Source organism: Motacilla alba, chromosome 12 (assembly GCF_015832195.1).
Source record: "Motacilla alba alba isolate MOTALB_02 chromosome 12, Motacilla_alba_V1.0_pri, whole genome shotgun sequence".
Lineage (NCBI taxonomy): Eukaryota > Metazoa > Chordata > Aves > Passeriformes > Motacillidae > Motacilla > Motacilla alba.
The window spans coordinates 9,848,362-9,869,506 of record NC_052027.1 but is presented as its reverse complement, the minus strand read 5'-3'; the positions used below and the strand labels follow the sequence as shown (position 1 = coordinate 9,869,506).

Genomic DNA, 21,145 nt, shown 5'->3' with positions numbered 1-21,145 from the left:
AGTGTTTGTGCTAAAAGTTTTCCCAATGCTTTTGGTGTTGAGCTTTTGCTTGTTGGCTGTTGTGTGTCCTTGGCTGTAGCAATAATGCAGCAACTTCTCCTCATTTCCCTCATATTCTCAGAACAATTGAGATTTTGGTCCATGCCCAGACAATCATAAACCCACGGACCATAAGTTTAGGGGAGTGTTTCTACAGGCACTGGTGATGAAATTACTCCTGGAATATTGAAGCTATTTAAAATTTCATCTTGCTTGAAAGTATTGGCAGCCTGAAAGAAAGAAAAAGCATCAGACAGCTTGAGAGCCTCAAATGTAACAAAAGATTAGAAGAATGGCTTTTGAGCCTAAAGATGAGTGGTGACATGAGCACAAACACGGAGGTCAAAGTGGATGTTAATACAGAAACATGGGAGAGATTTCATTTACTTTATAGCTGAATCAAGGATGTAGCTCCTATACATTTATTCCCTGATCTAGATACAACATGGCTAAAATGATGTATTGTGTAGCTGGGCTACAGCTGGCTCAGAGTCCCACACAAGCAGCAGACCAAACAACGTGTCCTGGCCACAGCACTTCCTTGGAGAGCACTCCAGAGCAGGGGCAACCAGTGGTTGGCAACTCCATCTGGTAACCATGTCCCCAGGCCACCAACACACACAGGGAGTGTTGGGCTAATGCAGGACATTGTTGCAGAGAAAATGCCCTTTGACTATTAGACAACAAATTCCAGTAGAGTGGCTGGCTGGGAGGCAGGTACCCACAACAGACCCACTGCCAACAGCTGGGGGGCTGCCTAAATCTAGATTGGGCAAAATGTTAGAGACTATGCAGAGTCTGCAGTGGCCCAGCACAGGCAGGGACACAGCTGACTCGTGGGATGCTGGAGGTGTGCAGAGATCTCAATGGGTCTTGGCCTTCTCTTCCATCTCTGATTGCTGCCCTGCCAGCCTTGGAGTACATAATTGTTTGTTACCCAGAGGGGACGGCTGAATTCCTTCTACAGCAACAATATTTTTTTGTGATGCCAATGCCATGACCTTTATTCATGAAAAACAAAGTACAAATGGGGAAAGCAGGGTGGAGCTCTGTCAGAAATGTGATGTAAACAGCTACAAAGATGTGGCTGTGCTCCTCCAAAGCCATTTCCCACCAGGTAAGGATCAGAGCAACAGGCATTGCAAGCACAGCAGAGATTCTATCTGATATTTTGTTAAGCTAATTGCCTATACCTAACAGCAAGGCCTAATAAAAATTGCCAAATTGAACTTTTGGTCAGATTAGACAACATCAACAATAGTTTCCAAAGGATTTACGGAAACAAATTCCCGTTCCAGGTACCTGCTGACATTTAAAAAAAAGCCAGCCTCTTTTCTAGCATTCATGAAAGTAACATGAACAATTCAGTAGGAGAAGAGCTCCTGTTTTGTTGTGGAAACAGTCTCCGCAGTACCCTTGAAAATTTATCCTGAGGCAAGTTTGAAATAATTCATGCTTTTGCTCTTACAAAAATATCTTCATGTTTAGAGCAAACAGCTGTTTTGCTGGTGGAGAACAGCAGAAACATGACCTGTATTTAAACCTGTGTCTTACTGGGAGAACTGGGAGCTTAGCCTCCCAGTAGGGACAAAAAATTCAGGCAGTGACATGTGCAAAGACTGCTGGGGTGGCATGAATTCAGCTTGAGGGGAAAGCTGAGTTGAAGCCAGGTGCAGTGGCCATGTGGCAGTGTCCTCTGCTCTGGCTGGAGATGGTGCCTGTGTCCTGAGCTCAGCAGGCCAGGCGATGTGCCTGATAGATGCCGTACCCCTCTCCACATGGTTTCACAGGACCTCCAGAGGCACTGGATGGAAAAGCTCCTGGGGTCCACCACACCCTCCACTGTGTGTCTCTGCTCCATGACTTCTTCAGCTCTGCCACCAGGCAGTCCCAGGCCCTGCTGCTCAGATGATGCCTGGTCACTGCCACAGCCCAGCCTGGCCATGCAGCTCCTCCACAATGCCAGTGGCCTCCAGCAGCACTTGCTATGGGGCAACAGGGGTCAAGGGTGTCTTTGTGAGTGCCAAGGGCATCCCAAACCCACTTTGGCTGCTCCACAGTTTGCTGGGATGTACTTCCCAAGGAAATGTGGGAGTATCAGGACAAGTTTTCACACTTCTCTCCATGATTTTCATGAGCCCAACAGACAAACTTGTGGAAATAAAAAAGGAGAAAACTTGAGGACTTCAGCTGACACAGAGAGTAAGAGACAATTGTTCAGTGCTACAGACAGTCTGTGACCAACTGTTCACAAAATATTAACCATTTGTGGGACATTTAATAATCAGTCAATGATAATATTGGGCTTTGATACAAATCAGAGCTGACTAACATTGGCCAAAGAGATTTAGAGGCCCAAGTCTGGATAGTTTGTGCTTTGTGGTGAGCCTATTCCACTCTCTTCCCCTTCCCGACCTTCTCATGTACAGACAACAAAGTGAGATTGCTGTGGCTGGGACAGACAGGCAGAAATCGCAGTCTGCAAGGATGCACTCATGGGTTGGTAGTGCTGCTGCACCCAGATAAACTTTATAAAACCAGTCTCTGCCCAGGTTGGGACACAAGCATCAGATATCCCAAAAGAGAAGTACAGGGATGCCACAGTGAATATTGCTGAATTTATTTTAGGCCATGGAGATTCTGGCTGAAAGATCACTTGGGAGCGTGCCAAAGGTCCAGAAAAGGGAACTGCCTGGGGAGGATGAAGGTCACCCACGGCTGGGAGCCGCTGGCGTCCCCGCGGTGACGTGCTGCCGGCAGAGGTGGAAGCCCAGGCATCTCCTGGAGCACGCGGGCAATGCTTCGAGTGTCTGTGGCCTGGCTGTGCCAGGGCTGTACAGGGCAGGGCAGCTCTGCAGATGCTGCCGCGTCACTTGACCGGGCTGGAGCGGCGCTCCCGCCCCAGCTCTGCCTCCCTGCCACCAGATGCAAGCAATTTGTTTTGCATTTGGACTGGTAGTCTGGAAAACGCTGTGTTTTTAAGTTTATATTATATGCTTGCTTTCCAGTTCTGTTAATTAAAATCATGATGCTGGATGAGCAGTTGCTGGATAGCTTGCAGGGTTCATTTTAAATTTATTCTTTTTTCTAGACACTGAGGCATTTGAAGCCCTTTCTCTGTTTGCAGTGCATTAATTCACCTAGCTAGAAATTCCATGTGTCTGAACTCGTACAAGCATGCATTTGGGAATGGTTTTGTCTCTTACAATATTTTCTCCCAGTGTTTGCCTATATCTTGTCAGAATAAACAAAGGATATAAGGAGTGCATAATTTTCAGTTATACACTCCTCATAGCTGTTTCACCATCACTTTGAGAGGGGAGGGAGCAGAGGGACCCATAGGCAAATAGAAAGAAATATGAGCATGTATGAATTCACTCAAGTGATCACTCTTCTTCTTTGGTGAGTTTAATCCATCAGCTTTTCTGGAGCCATTTTGTAAGTCATGTAGGCTCAACTGCCTCCACAGTACATTTTTGGACTATTTTGCACTGTGATGTCTACTGTCACCTGGGATGTGGTAAGGCCAACCCTTCCCAGCTCAATAATCAGCTCCAAATGGAAATGGAAGTGGTTCTGCAGGGCAGCCTCAGACTCTGTTGACCTTTTATTGCTTTCAGAGTGGGTCTGCCACAACTTCTTCCCTGTCTCCCAACTTACATCTCCCGTAGGTTCCCAGGTTCCGTATCACCTTGCTGCACGCATGTAACCATCTTGACTTGGCAGGACCTGTTGTGCTCGTGAGGCCCAGGAAATCTCTGCAGGCCATGCAACAGCAGAATATTTACCTGCAGCATGGCAGGTGTGTTACTAGCAGGGAAAGAGGCATATTCACCACGTGCATCATCTCCAAGCACACCCTGTGCTACTGGAGTAGTGCTAACAGAGGACTTGGTCCAGTGAGGGAACATCATTTAAACTGCCCAGACGTGGAGCTTTGCTTTCAGGACTGAAACGTTGAGTGTGGACATGTGCAAGGATGGGCCAATATCTGCAGTGTTTATTTTGGTCTGCAGACAAAGCTCAGAGTCACTCAGCAAAGCTCACACGAGCTTCTCCCACGCACAAGTGAACATCACCTGAGCTCAGCAAAGCCTTTCTATGCAAATCCCAACTGCTCTGCATTGTGTCAAACAATGACTCCAGAATTAGATCCAACAAGATGTCTTTCTTTTTTTTTCCTTTTTTTTTTTTTTTTCAGCAAGTACATTCAGTGACTTAGCCTTTTCAGGGCTTATATCTTGGTTATTAATACTACCATTTGCCTTCTTTTGGAAAATTGAACTCATGTGATAGAGGAATTTTATGTGTCAAATTCTGATGCAGAAATTCTGGTATGAGTGCTTCTGTAAAATACAGAAGTGGAAAATGGAGGTTCTGTGGTAGGAAATTATTTTCTTGGGTGTTTTTTAAAATGAATTTTGTATGTTTAGGCCAGCAAAGAACAATGCCAACATCAAAAAATTCATTGCCTGTTGTTCTTGTTCTGGTTTTGGTAAATTTAGGCAGGCATTGCAAGATTTTATAAGAACTGTTATGTAATAGTTCAGGCAAAAGAAATTTTTAAAAGAGATAAGTTATCAATCATATATCTAGTACTAGGTAATCAGATTAAAAAGAAAAAAAATAAACAACAACTGGGAAGTGCAATAACTGGATTTGCTAATGCCACATAAAATAAAAAGATGAGTACGTATTTGGATTGCTGCACAGGGCAAGTGCCACAGAATTTTCCCTAGGGAACATTCCTCTATTGGCAACGTGTGGTCAAATGAAACAAACAAATCTTTTTTGTCTTTAATTATTGTGATTCTGTTTAAAAGTTAGAAGACGTCAATTTTAGCATGTGGAATGCAGTTGTGAAAGAAAATGGGTTTCCTGAATTTTCAGTGACTGACTAAAATTCACACACATACTGGTTATTTTAATTTAAGGAAAAAGGATTTTGTTTCTTTATCCTGTTACATAACCCTGGATCCATTCTCCCTTGAACACACAAGTATGATTATCATTAATCTTAAAGGGAAACAGTTGTCTTTCAAAATCCTTTCTGAATTTCTAAATTTTTATCTTCCTTTTTTTTTTTTTAAGTTAGATCCCAAATGACTGGATATGAATTGAAGATGAAAACACATTGTTTATTTTTTTAATTAGATTACTTTAATCTCATTTATACATAGTTCTTCTACTGTTCTTCCCAACAGCAATAGTGAAGAAAAAAACCATTGTTTTAGAGTGACTTCCAAAATACAAAACATATGGTTCATACAGCATCCAGCAGGAGACAGACTACCTGTTATTGCTTTTTTAGCTCGTTTTTATGAAACTGAATGGCTTTCAGTTCAGAGACATTCTTTAATAATACCTATATTTTTCATTCTATAGTGCATTCTTTTCAAGGATTTTAAATTGCTCAGGAGATCTTGAAAATCCCAGTGAAAATCTTTGGCTATATGAGAGGCTCTTATTTCCAGGTAGCTGACTCAGTTAACTTGAGACAGTCACTTTTTTCAAAAGTCAGCGTAACCACTTTGGTTCCAGGCTGTTTGGTTCCTGTGTGTTTGCCCCTCACTTTAGGATTCAGACACTGTAAAGCAACAGGCATTTGCAAACTCAGAAAGGACCAGGTCCAGCCTCTCAGCCCTGCTAAGTGCCTTAAGTTAATTTGTAATTAGCTTGATGTAAGGAAAGGACCAGTGTAGGCAATCCCATAATGGCTAGGCAGTCTCAAATATAAGCAATATAGGCCAGCCAGAGCATTACAGCAAGAGAATTTAATGCCAACTGGCTACTTTTCAAGAAGACCTGTGGTTTTTCATTGCCTTTGTGTTCGACTTGTAAAGCTGGTGCAGAGCTCTGTCACTGGCGGGTTCACATGATGGGGAGTGTACCAAAAACACAGGTCATGTTTTGGTTTCTGTTTGATACCTTATTTATATATGATTTATATGGATAAACTAAGAAAAATTAACTGTCCAGGCCATAATTTCATCTAAAATAAACACAGACTAAAACTACAGCAACTTAGTGGATTGTGTGGATTAGTGAGATATCCTGGTATGTAACAGCAATAGCAACAATTTATTCCCCAATTTAGTAATGCTTAAAATCTGCAAGCCAGCGTCACTCCATGATATGCAAATCCCTTACAAAATCTGCTTCCCTTTTTCAGGCTCAGGATCATCTGCTACACAGGGGAATCCCAAAGACTGAACCCATATAACTTTGTATAGGACATTCATGTATAGAACATCATTAGTGCAATGGATTTATTCAGACCATCTTTTTGCCATTCTTGCTTACACAATCCTTTAGAGGCAGTGCTGTCTATTTCTCTCCTACATTTCTGCTGGACATCATGCCTAGATGAACTTTGGTTTTTTTAATTTTAATGTTTATTTGTAAAATCTTCCCAATCCCTACAAAATCTCCTCTTTGTCCATGCCCAGTCTTGCTCCTGAGTCCATTAAACATTATGTTCCCTCTAGCAGCCAAACAATGAAAACAAGGTTTCTCCTGAAAAATGAAGAAATATTAAATCGGTTACCATTTAAAAATGAATGAGAATTTGCTGATCAGCATATTTTAGGTTCTGGTGTAATATCCTTCCCTCCACTTCACCTTATGGAAACCTGAATTAGCTCTGCCATACCCTTGGGTTAATATTCATCCATCTGAAATCTGGCACTCACATCCCTGCCCCTCAAGACCTCTCTGCCCGGGTACAAATACAGTGAATCTCTCCTGTCTTTCATGCCATCTCAGTACATTTCCACACGTTGTAGCCAAGCTGGGGATTTGGCCCAGTGTCTTTTTTAAACCCTGTGACCCAGACGTGGAGATTAAAAAAGAGTTATGTTATCGGATTAAACAGATACAAGAGGCACTCGCTGCATCAGCATCCACACCTTAAAACTCCAGCAAGTAGATCAGCATGGTAATGGCAAAAATAGTCTCTGAGAAAGAGAGAGAATTTAAAGGAAGGTGATGGCAAACCCATGCCTTGGCCTGGGGGGCAGAAACCTGCCACTCTGACTGGTTGCCAAAGAAGCCACGGGGATATGGTGTTCTGCTTGCTACAGCATCTTGATACAGGATACACCTGAGGTACAACAGTCATTTGAACTCCACCTACCTGTAGCCAGAGTGATTTTGGCCTTAGTTAAGTTTGGGTTAATGTCTTCCCAGTGGGGTTTTTAAGGGGCTAGGCTTGATTGCTTTATGAACTGCATCAGCGGACACTGAAATCAATAGAGCTGCAGAAGCAAAAAGTCTAACAGATTAAAAACAGACCTACATGAAAAGGATAGTAATTTCAGGCACCATTTGTATGCTTAATATTATACACATGCTTATGCTTTGTAATTTGGGCTCTAACTTGTGATTTCAGTTACATAAGAGAGTGGAGAAGCCAGAAGCATCAGCGCTGCTGTGCGCCACTGCAGCTGAAGGCAGAGTTCCCCCAAATATTCATCAGGCACATTCTCAGAAGTTGTGCTGTCTCATAATGAATTATTATTATTATTATTATTATTGTTGTTATTGTTATTGGTTCCAGGTACTGTTTACATGCCTCTGACTTCAAAACAGCTTTGGCTGTTCGTCTTTTACCCCAAACATTTTATTTTTAAACACATGTAGCAACCATGGGCTTTGTGTGGCTGACTTTTAAGAAGTGAGGAGCAACAGAAGAGAGAGCAAGAGACAAAATACAGACTTTGATTCCTCTAGAGAACTAGAGCAAAATATTCCACTGCTGTCAGTGGTACAGCTGTGCTGGCAGGATGCTTCACACAGACAAGGCTCCAGCCACTACTTACATTTCACTGATGGGACTGCTGGTTCCTAATCTGCATCTAGGCATCCTCACCGAAACCAAACAAGTGGCTGAGCCGGTGAGAAGCCTTTTGCTTCATTCCCTAGTGCAGCCAGAGCCTCCTGTTTGTGGTCCCTCGTGGAGCCTCACAAAATGTGAGCTGCCTCCTGCAAAGGATGTGTACAAATCAAAGTTGCAGTACACAAGAAACCTGAATCAGAAGACGTAGGTGGCAGCACGGACTACATCGTTACGAGTTTAAACGAGGCTGTTCAGTGGAGATATGTCATCAATTAGCTGTGTATATCCTATCTCTATCTGGTTTTCTGCTAAAAACCTACTCACGTTCCAACTCAGCTCGGATACAGAAAATCACAGAATGCACTGGAGCAAGGGAAAATCGGCTGTGTGACTGTGGCACGGGTTTTCTGACACCCTGAACTGCCATCAAAAAGTGGGCAGAATGGTGCAGCTTTTGCAAGAATCAGCTAAGGAAATCAGCCTTTCCTGAGACCTCCCTGGAGGCTGCTGTGATGGAATTTGCTCCCCCCGGCAGCCTATGCACAGGTTATGGGCTCTGGAGGTGGTCCCCCAGTAACTGCTGTCCTGGTTTGTGGTGTAGAAAGGTAGCATCTTGTAGTCAGGAAAATCTAGAGAGCAGAGATGTGGGGACTATTCACTCTCCTTTGGTCCATCCTGCTGTACCCAGTGCAAGGTTAGCCCCGTGGGACTTCTGTGAAACACAGATGCCCCAAAATCTCCTTTTCACCACAAGCGTACCCCCACAATGCAAATGGTATTTTGCAGTACAGAGGATCTTACTAAGTCTTCAGCAGGGGTTATATGAAAACGCCTCGCGGCTGTCTGCTGCTGAATCCTTTCATTAAGAGAACCAGGGGGATGCAGGTAGGAGCGCAAGGACATGTTTGAGTCATATAGCCGTTCGCCTGCAGGGGAAGAGGACCTGCTTTCGGTTCTGTGAAACCCGACGCAAAACAGAACAAGAGCAGTTGCCCTGCTCGTTTTCCCCGCCGATCGCCCCGGCCGTACTTTGTTCTCCCGCTGCGACCGGGACTTCCCGGTGCCGGGGATCGCGCGTTTGTGAGGCGGCAGGGCAGAGCAGGGATGTCCCAGCCTCCCAGGCACCTGCCAGACCACGCTCCCGTGTTGCCTCCTCCAGCAGCAGACGGCTCCGGGAGCAAACCTGTCCCCAAAGCCTGGCAGAGCGGCACCGGCTCCAGAGTCCAGTCCCCCGGGGGGCCGGGGAGAAAAGCGGGCGCGGAGCAGAGCCAGGGCCCAGAGCAGGGACAGGCAGCGGCGGTGACAGCGCCGCGGGATGCCTTTTCTGTGATAAGGGCACTCTTGGTGTACAGATAAAAAATAACGATTAAAAAAATGTACGGAAATGAGAAATACCGAGACGAGATCAGCGGCTGGGAGCCCTCGCTCCGCTCCCTGCCCGCCGCGGCCGCCGCGGGACGCGGGCCGGGTCCCTCGGGCCGGCTCGGGACGGCCCCGCTGCCGCTCCCGCTGCCCGCGGCGGCCGCGGGGGAGGGCGGGCGGCCCGGGGCGGCCCCCCCGAGGCGGCGGCCGCTGCCCGGCGGCCGCTGCCCCGCACCCGCCCGCCCCTCCCCGCCGGCCCGCGGCCGCCTGCCAGCCCGGGCTCCGCCGCCGTGTCTGCGGCATGGCCCCTCCTCCCCCACACCCCTTCCTTTAGGCTCCCCCCTCCCCAGCAAAGAAGAGGCCGTGCCGGTGTTTTTCCACTCAGCAGGATGGGTGATGCTCAAAGCTCCCTCATTAGACAACAGACACGAGAGGTCAGGAAGAAAGCGCTTATAAATTACCGTTTCCTCCTGCTCGGCGCTGCTAGTCGCGCCGCACCGCTCCGCCGGACGCGCCGCACCGCCGCAGGGGCGCAGCGGCGCGCAGGCACCGCGGCCAGCGGACACAGGTACCGGCACCTCCCGGGCGGGAGGGCGGGCGGGCGGTGGGGCTGCCGCTGCCGCCGCTGCTGCCGCCGCTGCCGCTGCGGTGGTGGCGGCGGCGGTGGCGGTGGCGGGGCTGGCGCGGAGCGGCGCGGATCGCCCCTCGCCGCCGCGCCGAACAAAGGGGCGGCCGCTCCGCGCCCAGCGGAGCCGAACCGAGCCGGGCCGGTGGCGGCGGCATCGTCCTCCCTTTGTCCGCCTCGACTCGGGGTGCCCACGGGCGCGCTTTCCCTTCCCCCCTTCCATTTATTTATTAATTCATCCTTCTCTTTAAAGCCCCCTCCTCCCTAGCTCTCGCATTACCTCGGCGGTGTTTTTTCTCCCCAGCGGTTATTTACCCCACACCCCCCACACCTTGCGTTAACTTTTTTTGGCGATAACATTCTCAGCCATTCCCCGTTGGCGGCCCTCCAGCACATCGACGGCGCACGCTTCTCTCCCCGGCTATTTTTGCCCATTTTTTCTCCCACCCCTCCCCGCTGTGCTTTCTCTGTCTGCCGTGCGCTAACCTCGAGTGAAGAGACTGGTACAGGCATTGCTACATCTGATGCTAATGGGCCTACCTGGTGGGTAATACCACTGCTGCTGCTTTCTTGTGATTTCCCTCATTTTCTTTTTTATTCCCCTCATTTTCCATTTATTTTGGGAGTTCTTGACGTGTTGAAATGAAAGTAGTGATGGGGCTTAGAAATAAAACACAGGGACTACACAGGGCAGGTTACCAAGCTCAGTGTGTTGCGAAGGGGTGATAATTCTGGGTTCATCTGGGGGTAGCTTGGATCCAAAATTCACCCGCTGGCTTTAAGATAATGAATGCCCATTGCTGCCTGGTATTATAGCAGGAGGTATGTGGGAGGACTCACAAGGTTTCCATATAAGAGCATGGGAGAATTTATTTCACTCAGGCAAAGAAATGTGCAGAGTATGTGTTATTTATGATACTGAAAGCAAGCTGTGTTGTCCTTAGGCAGCTCCAAGAGTGGCAAAACTTGGTATTTAGAAATTGTAGAGGTCGATTTCTGCTGTTTGATAAGAGCTATGTTTAAAGGGAAGTACGGATGAAATAAAAGAAAGGAAAAAGTAGTGGGAGAACATCCAGATAAACATGAAGAAATACAACCCCACACTTATTCCAGCACAGTTTGTGCCAAGGTGTAAAGGTGGAGGTTTTTGATGAGTTCCTATGTTTTTTAACCGTATTGGGAAAGGCATTAAGAAAATGTGCCGAGAGGAGCTGGTTACGTTGATAGTGCTATTTTGGTAACTGCATTTTTTTTTTTTTATTGCTTGCATGTGAAAATGTTTTGAGTTTTGGACTAGCAAAACAGTGAGGCAGTCCTGACGGGGACACATGTCATCGGCTGTGTAATTCAGGCTCAGATGACAGTTGCTACCGGTTTAGATTTTATGGCTTTAGATTTGAGGGTAAATCAGCCCGTTAAAACCTGCTGCTGTGGAATTTCGATGGGAGAGGCTTTGGTGAGACCTCTGATGGCTGTTGACAGCCGGGTGTTTACCTCTGGGTCTGCGTTCAGCCGAGCTGACTGCTTTCTGGCATTGCCTGCCTTTGCTGCAAGTGGTACGGAAAGGTTTCCTTGAAGGTTATTGGGGGTTTTTTTAAGCAAAATGTGTGAGCAGCTGAGGCAGCCAGCAGCGTGACAGTGACAGTGTCCCTCACCCGGACCAAGTCGAGTCCGAAGCACGAGTGTGCAAGGAGGATGTTTGTGCTGCTCTCGTTAAACTGACATTGGAAGCTTCATTTTTGGTACTTTCAGAGATAGTATCTTCCTGTTTCCCCTTCAGCTGTCTCTTATCTGCTTTGCATGTTCTCTTTTTGTCTTTTTTCGCTTTATTTGCCTTTCACCTCTGTCCCTTCCCCTTCGCACCTCTGTGCCTCGGTGCTAACGCAGCTCCCGCTGGAGGGCGGCAGACACCTTTCCCCTGCCCGGGGCTGCCCGGGACCCCGGCCCGCGGCCGGGAGAGGAGAGGCCGCTTCTTGCTGACATTTATTAACCTGCTTCTCTCACCTGTGCTCTGAGGGTTCCTTTCTGTCATACTTGGCAAAAAGCAGGAGGTCGCAGGTGGCACCCTGATACCTGTAGGCCCCGAGAGGGTGGATGTGTGCTCACGGGTGCTGCATCGAAATCCTGGGGCGTTTGGTTTGTTTGCTTAAGGAATCTTGCTCTGGAATCAGGTAGAAATTTAGGACCTTTCAAATGCAACCGACTTCTGTTTTATTTTCCTTTTCTGTAACCAGAAAGAAAACTTGGCATACAGCTCTTCACTGGTAGTTTCAAATGTGGAGCTTTTGTGTGGGTTGCCTGGAGCTTTCATGTCAGAGGTGAAATGTGGGGGCAATGGCAAAGAGACTTCAGTTGGTGTGAAATGCTGGCAGAAAAGAGGTGCCACATTGTCCTGGAAAACTAGGAAGACACTTTAGGTTGGCTTGCTCTTGCTGCAGAGTGCTTGGGAAACCTCCCATGCCTGAGTGGAGTTCTGTTTGTAAAGCCTGGGTGAGGATCTTATCTTGCAGCTAATCATTGCTAATATTTCAGTGAGGATTTTTTAAATCAATACTCTTAGTGTATCTCAGTGGCTTCCACCCAGGTCTTATGGGCTGGATGTTTCCAAAGAGACTCTTGGGCACTTTCCAGATGGTGATATTCCTAGGATTTTCATCAATGCACATCAAGGCTTAGCAGCACCCCCCCCCATTATTTAAATTTTGCCCCTTCTATATTTTCCAATGCCCCATATTTTTGTCCCGGTGGGCAGTGGGGCAACATTGCACCAATGCCCCAATGGCAGTAAGGGGAGTCTCTGCAGTGGTGCCCTACCTGGGGTTTAAATCATGCTGCCATCAACTCTGAAATGACTATGCTGATTAGTTTCTTTTAAATTTAGCTATATTACAACACTTAAAATTGGATGGGAAAGCCGTGGTAGTTGCAGCCTTTTGTAAGTAATGTTTATTTGATTGGTCATATAAATAAATTGTAGATCATTTAAGAAGTGCAGCTTTGAATAGATTACCCAGTCGGATTAGTGCCTTCGACTTCTTTTCATCATGAACTTAATGACCAGAATGGATCAGGGTTATTTTTTTTAAAAGTAATCCTGTGTCTGCTCCATCAAGAGCTCTATACACAGAGCTAAAATTTATTCTAATAACACTCTAGGGGGGCTGCTTGCAGGGTTGGGTCCTTGGCCCTTAGAAGAAAAGCATGAGGATGAAAATGCAGTGATTTTATGTTTGTTGAATTTCTTCCATATATGCCTATTTAATTGAACCCTCAGTTGTTGTAGCACCATGGATTTAATTGATTTGTGTGAGCTTTGTTTACATCCCAAGGCATGTAAACTTTAAATTGCTCTCACAGTACTAATATTGATACAAGCTAATATTGATACATATTCTACTGTATTAATAGAGTAGAATTTAATTGAACATTCCTCACTTCATTGTTTTTTTTCCCCCAAAAACCTGCTGTTGGAAGGGCTGCTGTGCTGCCAGTCCATGACTCTGAAACCATGGCTGGTGTCCTACAGCAGCCTCTGTATTTCTGTCAGTCTCTTTTTTCCCAATGTGTCCAGATTTACACCAGCAAAATGCCATTTAGTGCCAGCCCTAAACCCTGTTCCAAGAGCATCCACCAAACCCACCAGCTCAGCTGGTGGAAGGGGAGTGTGAACCAAATGCCAGCAAGCTTTGGGTGGGTGGCAGCAGGGTGGCAGTCCCATGGCTGCAGGAGGTGGCTGTTAAGGCCTGTTGGGAAGGTTCCCCATTTTAGCAGTTGCTGCGTTTCCTGTTGTGGTTCTCTGTCACTCTGAATTGTCACAGCCTCGAAGGATGCCTTCGCTGCTGTGCCTGCCCAACCTGGGCTTGAATGCAGTCAGTGCTTGAGCACTGGCATGGAAAAACAAACTTGCTGTTCCAAAAGGCAGCAGGGGGGCCCTGCATCACAGTGTAAGTCCCATGTCCATAGGTAGGAGAACAACCCATACACTGAGCCAAGGGGTTATCACTGAGCTGGAATGTAGTTAAAGGTTCTTTTATTTTTTTTCATTTTTGATCCAGTTCACATGGCATTTGTATTTTATTTCACTGCTGCAGTGTAATTGTCCTGCTATTTAGAGGGATATAGTCATATCTCCTGTGATGTTCTATATAGGATTAAACACGGAAGAAGTGATCTCCTGTTTTGACATTGGTATTACATTCAGTGTCTTGGTGTTCTTCAAGTAGAAGTTTTTACTGATGAAATTCAGAAAACGCAGTGCATTGTAGCATTGAAACATGTCTGACTTATTTTGCTGGACCCATTTTTTTCCTTTAAAATATTTTTTCCCTTTTCTTTTTCTTTCTTTTTTTTTCCAAACAGGAAAAGAAAATACATTCAGCAGAGATTCTTCTTCATGTAAGTGTTATTTATGCTTGTTTATGAAATTACAAAAAGGCTTAAAAACTCATTAAAACATTAAAATACTGAACACTTACCATCTATTTGTAGAAACCAAGTATAGAGCATGTAAAAATAGGCTGTAGTTAGGCAGCAATAATGCTCAGCAACTGATATCTTAAATCTGTCTGTGCAGTTCTTCTGTGTGTATCACCACAGAATTTAGAAAACATTGCAAAATGCTTTGTAGGCATTTAAGCAGCATGCCCATAAAGTCGGTGTGTAAATCCTGGAGGGATAATGTTAAAATGGTTTGCCCAAAACAAACATAAGTGAGAGCTGTATTTAGCACCCCAGAGTCCTTGCTCCCCAAACGCTGTGACAAATTCAGCTTTTGTGCCTTGGATCCTACAGAATCCAAGTTCTGCCCGTAGAGCCGTTTGTTATGTGCAGGTGTGTGGTGTGTGTGTATGGGTTAGAGAGAGTGTCTGTGTGTACCTGGCCTTAAATAGCCCGTAGGTATTTCAGGCCTTCTCTGCAACCTATGGTGATGCCCGTTAAAGCAAGAGTAGATGCCGCCAGCCTTTGGTGGGTACTGTTGCAAATGTTCTGTGAAAGCATTTGGCTCCAGCCTGGCTCTCAGTCTGGGGGAGCCTGTTAAAGTATTCTTCGGGGGACTGAGAAAGCTGCACATCATAAAAACCCAGCTGGATTTTTTCCACACTATCTAGCGACCTGTTTGTTGTTTTTTTTTCGCAGATCTCAGCTTTGAAAACTGTTGAGTAGTATAGAAAGCTCTGCTCTGGTATTTCTTCCTAGTAAATAAATCTGATTAAATGTTTTACAGGGCTGCATAGATGAAGACTCTCATTGCCTCTATGCAAAATTAGCTTAGCAAGGAAAATGACTGCATTGTTCCCAATGCAGAGCCTGCTTCGCATAACTTCCGAGCATGTACTGTGTCCAGTGGCATGGCAAGCCCACGAGCACTCACCTCAGGCTGATTTCCCATAAATCAATTTATTATTTTTTAACAACATGTATCTCAGAATTGCAGCACTCCATTATGCTTGCGTAGCAACTTGCTGGTTAATATGTAGCAAAATGCCGTGTGGTAACAAATGTTTTTTTGCTATTGTTGAGCTGGAATGTTAGTTCAGCTTCTAGATAAAAGTGGCTTGCGCAAGGCGTCCCGGTAGACCATGATTTCTGTGGCTTGTACAGTAGTTCTGTAGGCAGCCGTGTTCTGCTCTTCCTCTCCCCTGTGCTTCCCTTCATCCTCCACGTGAGCGAGGGGTGGGCTGATGGAAAGGCAGGAGCTGGCAGCCCTTTGCATCCTGCAAACACCAGCGTGGGGTTCTTGATATGCCTGTTGCTAGTCAAGCATCTGTTGAAAACACTCTTTATTCTGGTTGTGTTGCTAGCAGAAACATTGTTAGATGCTTTATTTAATAGCTTTAAACCACAAGTGTTCCTTGGCTGGTTTCATGGATAAGACAATCTTTAAAAAAAAAAACAAAAACAAAAAAAACCAAAAAAAAAAAACCCAAACCAAAGAAATCCAGTACTAAGTGAAGGATACCCCACCAAGGATTAAAGAATCCTCCTTTCCTGCTGCTGGGAATCCTAGCTGAGACTAGGTTAAGCATTTGTATCTTTGAGAAGGTACATGATCATTTTTAAAAGGTAACAGAGAAGAAAAAAATCCAGAAGGTTTTTGAGTATGAACATTTTCAACATTTGTAGCTCATTATTATTTCATTCTAGAATGGGAAATTCAAATCTCTTGAAAATCCTGTGAAGCATATGCTTCCCATAGATTATAAAGGGGAAATGGTGAAGCAAAAACCCCTTTAAGGGAAGAAGCTCCCAAATAGAGAAGAATCCAAACAGATGAACCCTACAGCAGTGACTGTACAGTGTCTGGAAATTGCAGAATAACCACACAGTGCAGATGGGGAGTTTTGATGGGGAGTTTTGCTTGGAGATTGCAGCATCTCAAAGAAAATTCCTAAGTCCAATACATACACTCTGAAATGAGTAATGAAAAGTCAGTGGTCCAGAGACCGTTTGCAGTGCAGCCTTCCATCACATGCTGTGGCTTTTCAATGGCTAACGGCAAGCTTTGAGCACCAGAGCCTCTCTCCTCTGGTTCTGTGCATGAAATATTATGACTTTGACTCAATAACTCTGTTTGTGCCTGTCTGTGCATTGGCTTCCCTTGGCTCTACAACAGTGGGAGTTTCCAAAAGGGAGTTAAACTCCAGGGATGGGAGTATTGAGTTTGAAATGGCAGGATGGTGAAGCATCCAGGACAGGGATCTCTCCCAGGTCCTGTTCAGAGAGTTGGCTCCTGTGGCAGCGAGTGCTTAGTGGGGATTAACCCCTCAGGCCGTGGCTTGGGCCGGTCCCTGTGACCACTTTGAGAAGGGGCTCTTTGTGATAGTAACCAGCCATATGTAGTTGTAATGCTAAGAAAGGGACCATCTTATTTTAGTCACTTTGCGACAAATACTACCACAATTCATTACTTTCCATCAGTGCCTCATCCTATGGAGGAATCACCACTGCCCATCTACATTGAGGAGGGGACAGAAGTCCCGATTGGTGAGTGCAGTTGGGATGGGATTTGTTTAAGGGAGGGTATTAAGGGTACTTGGGTTTTATATTCCTCACATTTGTGTGTACCCGTTTGTCATTGAAAATGGTAAGGTCTGTTGCAAATGTTTTGGGGATTTTATTTTATATTCTTCTTTATTTTCTATTTGGAGCTCTTGAGAGTTGTTAAACACTGCTAGCATTGGTTTTCAGTTAATCATAAATCTAAGTACATAATTTATGCAGTGACATTGAAAGCTTCTGTGCAGGATGTCTTAACACAAGGCTGAGGAAGACCATGAGTATCACAAGAGGTAGTCCCCACTTTGGCCTTTGACCTCAATGTTGAGATACTCAGAATAATCTCAGGTCTGGGTCAGTGTTTTTGTTCTTGCTGACACCCTTATGCCTGGCACCCAATAAGCTCGCATCTTCCACACCACTGCATAGCCAGAAGAGAGGCAGAGAGGTTTGCCATGCACCTTGGAGTGCTGCACACCCCCAGCTCTGAGCTCTGGTGTAGATGTATTGTCACCACCTGGATGTACAGGTTGAGTGCTGTTTTGGGGTTTTTTTTTTAATAGAGAAGCAGTCTTGAAGATAACCCATAAAAGAACACAACTAAAAGATCAGTAAGTTGTACTGTGGTGATCTTTTTGGACAGTAGAAAGTTGTGATGGCAGAATTTCCCAGAGCCTCATCCTTATACGATCTGTTCTGGATTGCATACAGTAAGTGTGCCTTAGCTCTCATCTTGGGAATCTGCCCTGTTGAGCAGATGTGTCTCTTCAAACGACTTTTTCTTATTATATATCCTGAATTTTTCCATTCCTAAATTCAAGCAATTCCTTTTTGTCTTACTATCTTTTGAGGTAGATTAATTACCTTCCTCTCCACACATTACCTGGAAGGTATTTATAGCTGGATTTCAGCCCAGGAGTCTTCTCCTTTATAGAACATATTAATTTTAGCTCTCGTACTCTCTCCTTAGATCACTTTTGTTGTCCTTATTTGTATTTCCTTTAATTTCTCTATCTCCTTTCTGATCTGTGGAGACTTGAACAACTCATAATTTGTTCACTGTGGCTGTTTTGACATAGCATTATGCTTTAGATTTCCTATCCCCCCTTCCCTTGTCCACATCCAGAAATAGCTTAGCCTTTGACCCTTCTACATCACTCAGAAGCGTCACACAGAGAAACTCTATTACTTGGCTAATCTTACCTGCAGTCACCTTTAGGTTATTCTTGGATTCATGGCTTTGCTAGCTGCTCCTCAGGCAATGTAACTGCTCTCCTGGGATGTTGGGCTTTATACTTTCTAACACTGAATCCCCATCCCATTGCATGCCCCTTATTTTATCCAGGAAGATTTTGAAGCAGTATGCCATTATTTATTTTAATGCCCTGGGATTTTATCATTTACATAGAAGTTGTTAGTGTTTTACCATATGTAGAGAAAAGAACATCAAGTTTTAATATTCTGATACCTATTACAGATGTCTTTTACATGTTAGTCCAGCTTCATCATTCTTATTTGTATATCTTCCCTGGTTTTCCTTCCTCTAGTTAAAAAAGTTCATAAAAACTGGCATGTTTAGCCTTCTCCTTTGTCTTCATTTTGTCCCTTTCCTCATTATACAATAAGAATATTGTTTCTGTACCTCTTCTGTGTATGGCATGATGTGGTCTTCCCCACAGCAGATCATCTTTTCCTCAGCTCTCCTGGGGCTGTAGTCAGCTGAACATCTGCTGGACATTAGACTTCTCTTGTAGAAGAGTTAAGGTTCTGTCTTGGCCCCTGGGATTTCATCTTGTCTTTCCCACTGCTCTGGGGAAACCTGGACCACTCAGGTGGTGGCACCTGCACCACGAAAAATACTGTAAGGCTGGTGAGTCACAGAACTGACCGAGCACCCAACCCAAAAAACCCCAGCTATGAGTGGAAAGCTTTTTAGAGGATGTTTGTTCGGTGCTGTCACGAAGCAGGTTTGTGGGATCAGGCTCTGAAGTGCAGCACCAGCTGTGAAACAGCCAAACTGGGTTGGAGAGGGCACCGTGTTTACTTATTCTAAATAAGTGTCTGGACTGTCAATACGGCAAGCTGTGGTTGAGGGGCAATGAGTGGAAAAAGTAAATGATGCAGAGATGAGGGCAAACCACAAGCTCTGAGTTTGGTATCTGAATGTCTGACGTGGGTTAGGGCTTTTAGATGCACATAAATCAAGGTGGGAAGCAGCTGCAAAGTTCTGGTCTGGGTCTGGGTCTCGGTATTGATCCCGCTTTCCATTGATCTTACCAGTGTGATCCACATCCAGGGTGCCCATTTGTACCTGTACAGACCAGAACAGAAATAAAATAAATCCTGTCTGCATTTAGGCTGGAGAAAAATAGCGCATAGTGCAGTTGTTAAAACATTTCATTCAGCACAACCATCATTTACTTTTAAAAGGTTGTTTGGAGAAGTTAGGTTATTTCCTCATCTGAAACACATTTTGGTTGCTATATGGCATGCATATGATTCTGACCCAGGCCTGACTGGGTCAATCAAACAATCTCATTTGTTTATTACAGCTGCTTTATGAAAACAGCAGCTACAAATAATGCTCTGTAATGAAAATCTAGCTAACACTGTCATGAATTAGCCAATAAGAGAATGAACGTTTGGGATTTGGTCAAGGGCAGCATTTCCTTCTCTGGCAGGAGGGTCTTTGCACTCAGGAAGGTCTTTGCACTGAGGAGAAGGTGGTTATTGTCTAAATGCTGGTTTTATTTCCTTGGGTGAAATGAAGGACATTTGACATTTTTGCATAATGAATATGACTTTTGATTGGAAAAAGGCCTGAGTTCTACTTAATAGTTATGTACTTTTACTTAATAGTTATGTACTTTTGCCTTTTCTTGAACGCATTCCTAGAGCTACCTAGGAAGGTAGCTCAGTGAGATGCAACAAAAATTTTAATAAGATATTTATAAGGAGATGGGGAATATATTGTGACCATTAGCAAAGAACCTACAGAGCAGTGACAAAAAAGTGCAGGTCAAATGCTGGGAGTCTTGGTTCAGGCACAATTTCTACTATCTTCCACTCAACTAAAGAGTTCAGGAGATTAAAGGTGAGGAAATAGGCAGAGTCATTCATACTAAAGTCATGCCCATATTATTCCATCACTGTTGTGTTAAATGCTAAAGAAAACACCTGAGATGACACAGTCCAAATTCATGTTTTGTAAAGCAAAAACGCAGGGAAAAATTACTAATATTTGTATTAGTAATCATTGCATTTGGTCTATACAGGAAACGACTGAAGGAATAATTGTGTCCTTGGGGATCAGGAGCAAGGCTGAAGTGTTTATGTTTTGCCTTCCAAGTCACATTTGAGGTGTTAATAATGTTTGATACCTATGAAATTAGCTCAAAGACATACAAATTCAGGATATAATTATCAACGGATTTATTCCAGCATAGTTTTGTTGATTCCAGTAGCATTGCTATTGCTTTATTGTGCAAATTATGTCAAAAGTCGGGCCCCCTTCTCAGGGATCAGCCCTGCTGGCCTTCAACCCTGTTCACTTCTGCTGCAGCTCTGAGTCCCTACATGGACAAAATCTGAATTAGCCACTTCCATCTTTCTAATCCACTTCTGCTAATGAATAGCAGTGGCTTCAGTGTACTTTTGCCAAGTGTATACAAGTGATAAGTAGCCCTTACCTCTACAGGATTCTTACCCCCATGAAGTCATCTGGGTATGGTGGAAAGCTCCATCAGAACTCTTGAAGCCGTGTTTTTTTGATTGTAATCACAAGTCATGGTGCAGCCTGGGCTCATTTGAGGCATCTTGATTACAGGAGAAGAATTTTCTTGTAATTGCACACAGTTTTTTCTGCCACTACTCAGTCTCTGCTTTTAAGCATCTCTGATGTTTTCTTCATGATGAAAATTGGATTTCTAGTCTACTGCTCTTGGGCAGACTCACTCAAAGAGAGAAGCTTTGTTACTTTTTATGTTTCCTTTTATAAGAGAAAGTGCCCCCTTTCCAGCCCAGAATAGTATTTGACACCCTACAGAGAGCTGGCTCTGTGTCTCTCTGGGAGATTGCCTTCCCTTGCCAGAGAAGAGAACCCTTTTTGTTGCACATGCTTCACGGTTTGCTCTTTCATGGGGAGCTGGCACACAGAAAGCTTGATTTTTGCCAGGTACTGAGTGCCTTCTGCAAGGTATTGAGTGCCCTCCTATCCTTTGCAGCCAAAAAGGAGTTGATTGCTCTTGGCATCAGTCAAATCTGGACCCAGAAGACCACAGGTAGTA

General features: G+C 44.8%; 2 protein-coding genes across 9 annotated transcripts in view; one reads left to right on the top strand and one right to left on the bottom strand.

Moving 5' to 3' along the window:
- Positions 1–5,176: 5,176 nt before the first annotated feature.
- LOC119706156 (translation initiation factor IF-2-like) lies at positions 5,177–10,376 on the bottom strand. Its single transcript, XM_038149413.1, has 4 exons — positions 10,350–10,376; positions 8,906–9,816; positions 7,860–8,022; positions 5,177–6,555 (listed from the first exon to the last, which is right to left on the bottom strand). The coding sequence occupies exons 1-3, from the start codon at positions 10,374–10,376 to the stop codon at positions 7,959–7,961; spliced, it is 1,002 nt and encodes a 333-aa protein (XP_038005341.1). The 3' UTR covers positions 5,177–6,555; positions 7,860–7,958.
- SLC6A6 (solute carrier family 6 member 6) overlaps positions 9,670–21,145 on the top strand; it is a 56,960-nt gene continuing 45,484 nt past the window's right edge. The window contains exons 1-4 of one of the 8 annotated variants that reach the window (XM_038149271.1): positions 9,670–9,806; positions 14,223–14,258; positions 16,782–16,847; positions 21,083–21,139. In XM_038149271.1, the coding sequence (XP_038005199.1) occupies positions 16,793–16,847; positions 21,083–21,139 (112 nt within the window). In that variant the 5' untranslated portion in view covers positions 9,670–9,806; positions 14,223–14,258; positions 16,782–16,792. Of the gene's footprint in view, positions 9,807–9,866; positions 10,407–14,222; positions 14,259–16,781; positions 16,848–21,082; positions 21,140–21,145 lie in introns of those variants that run through there. The other 7 variants (XM_038149269.1, XM_038149276.1, XM_038149272.1 and 4 more) reach the window with 7 other exon arrangements.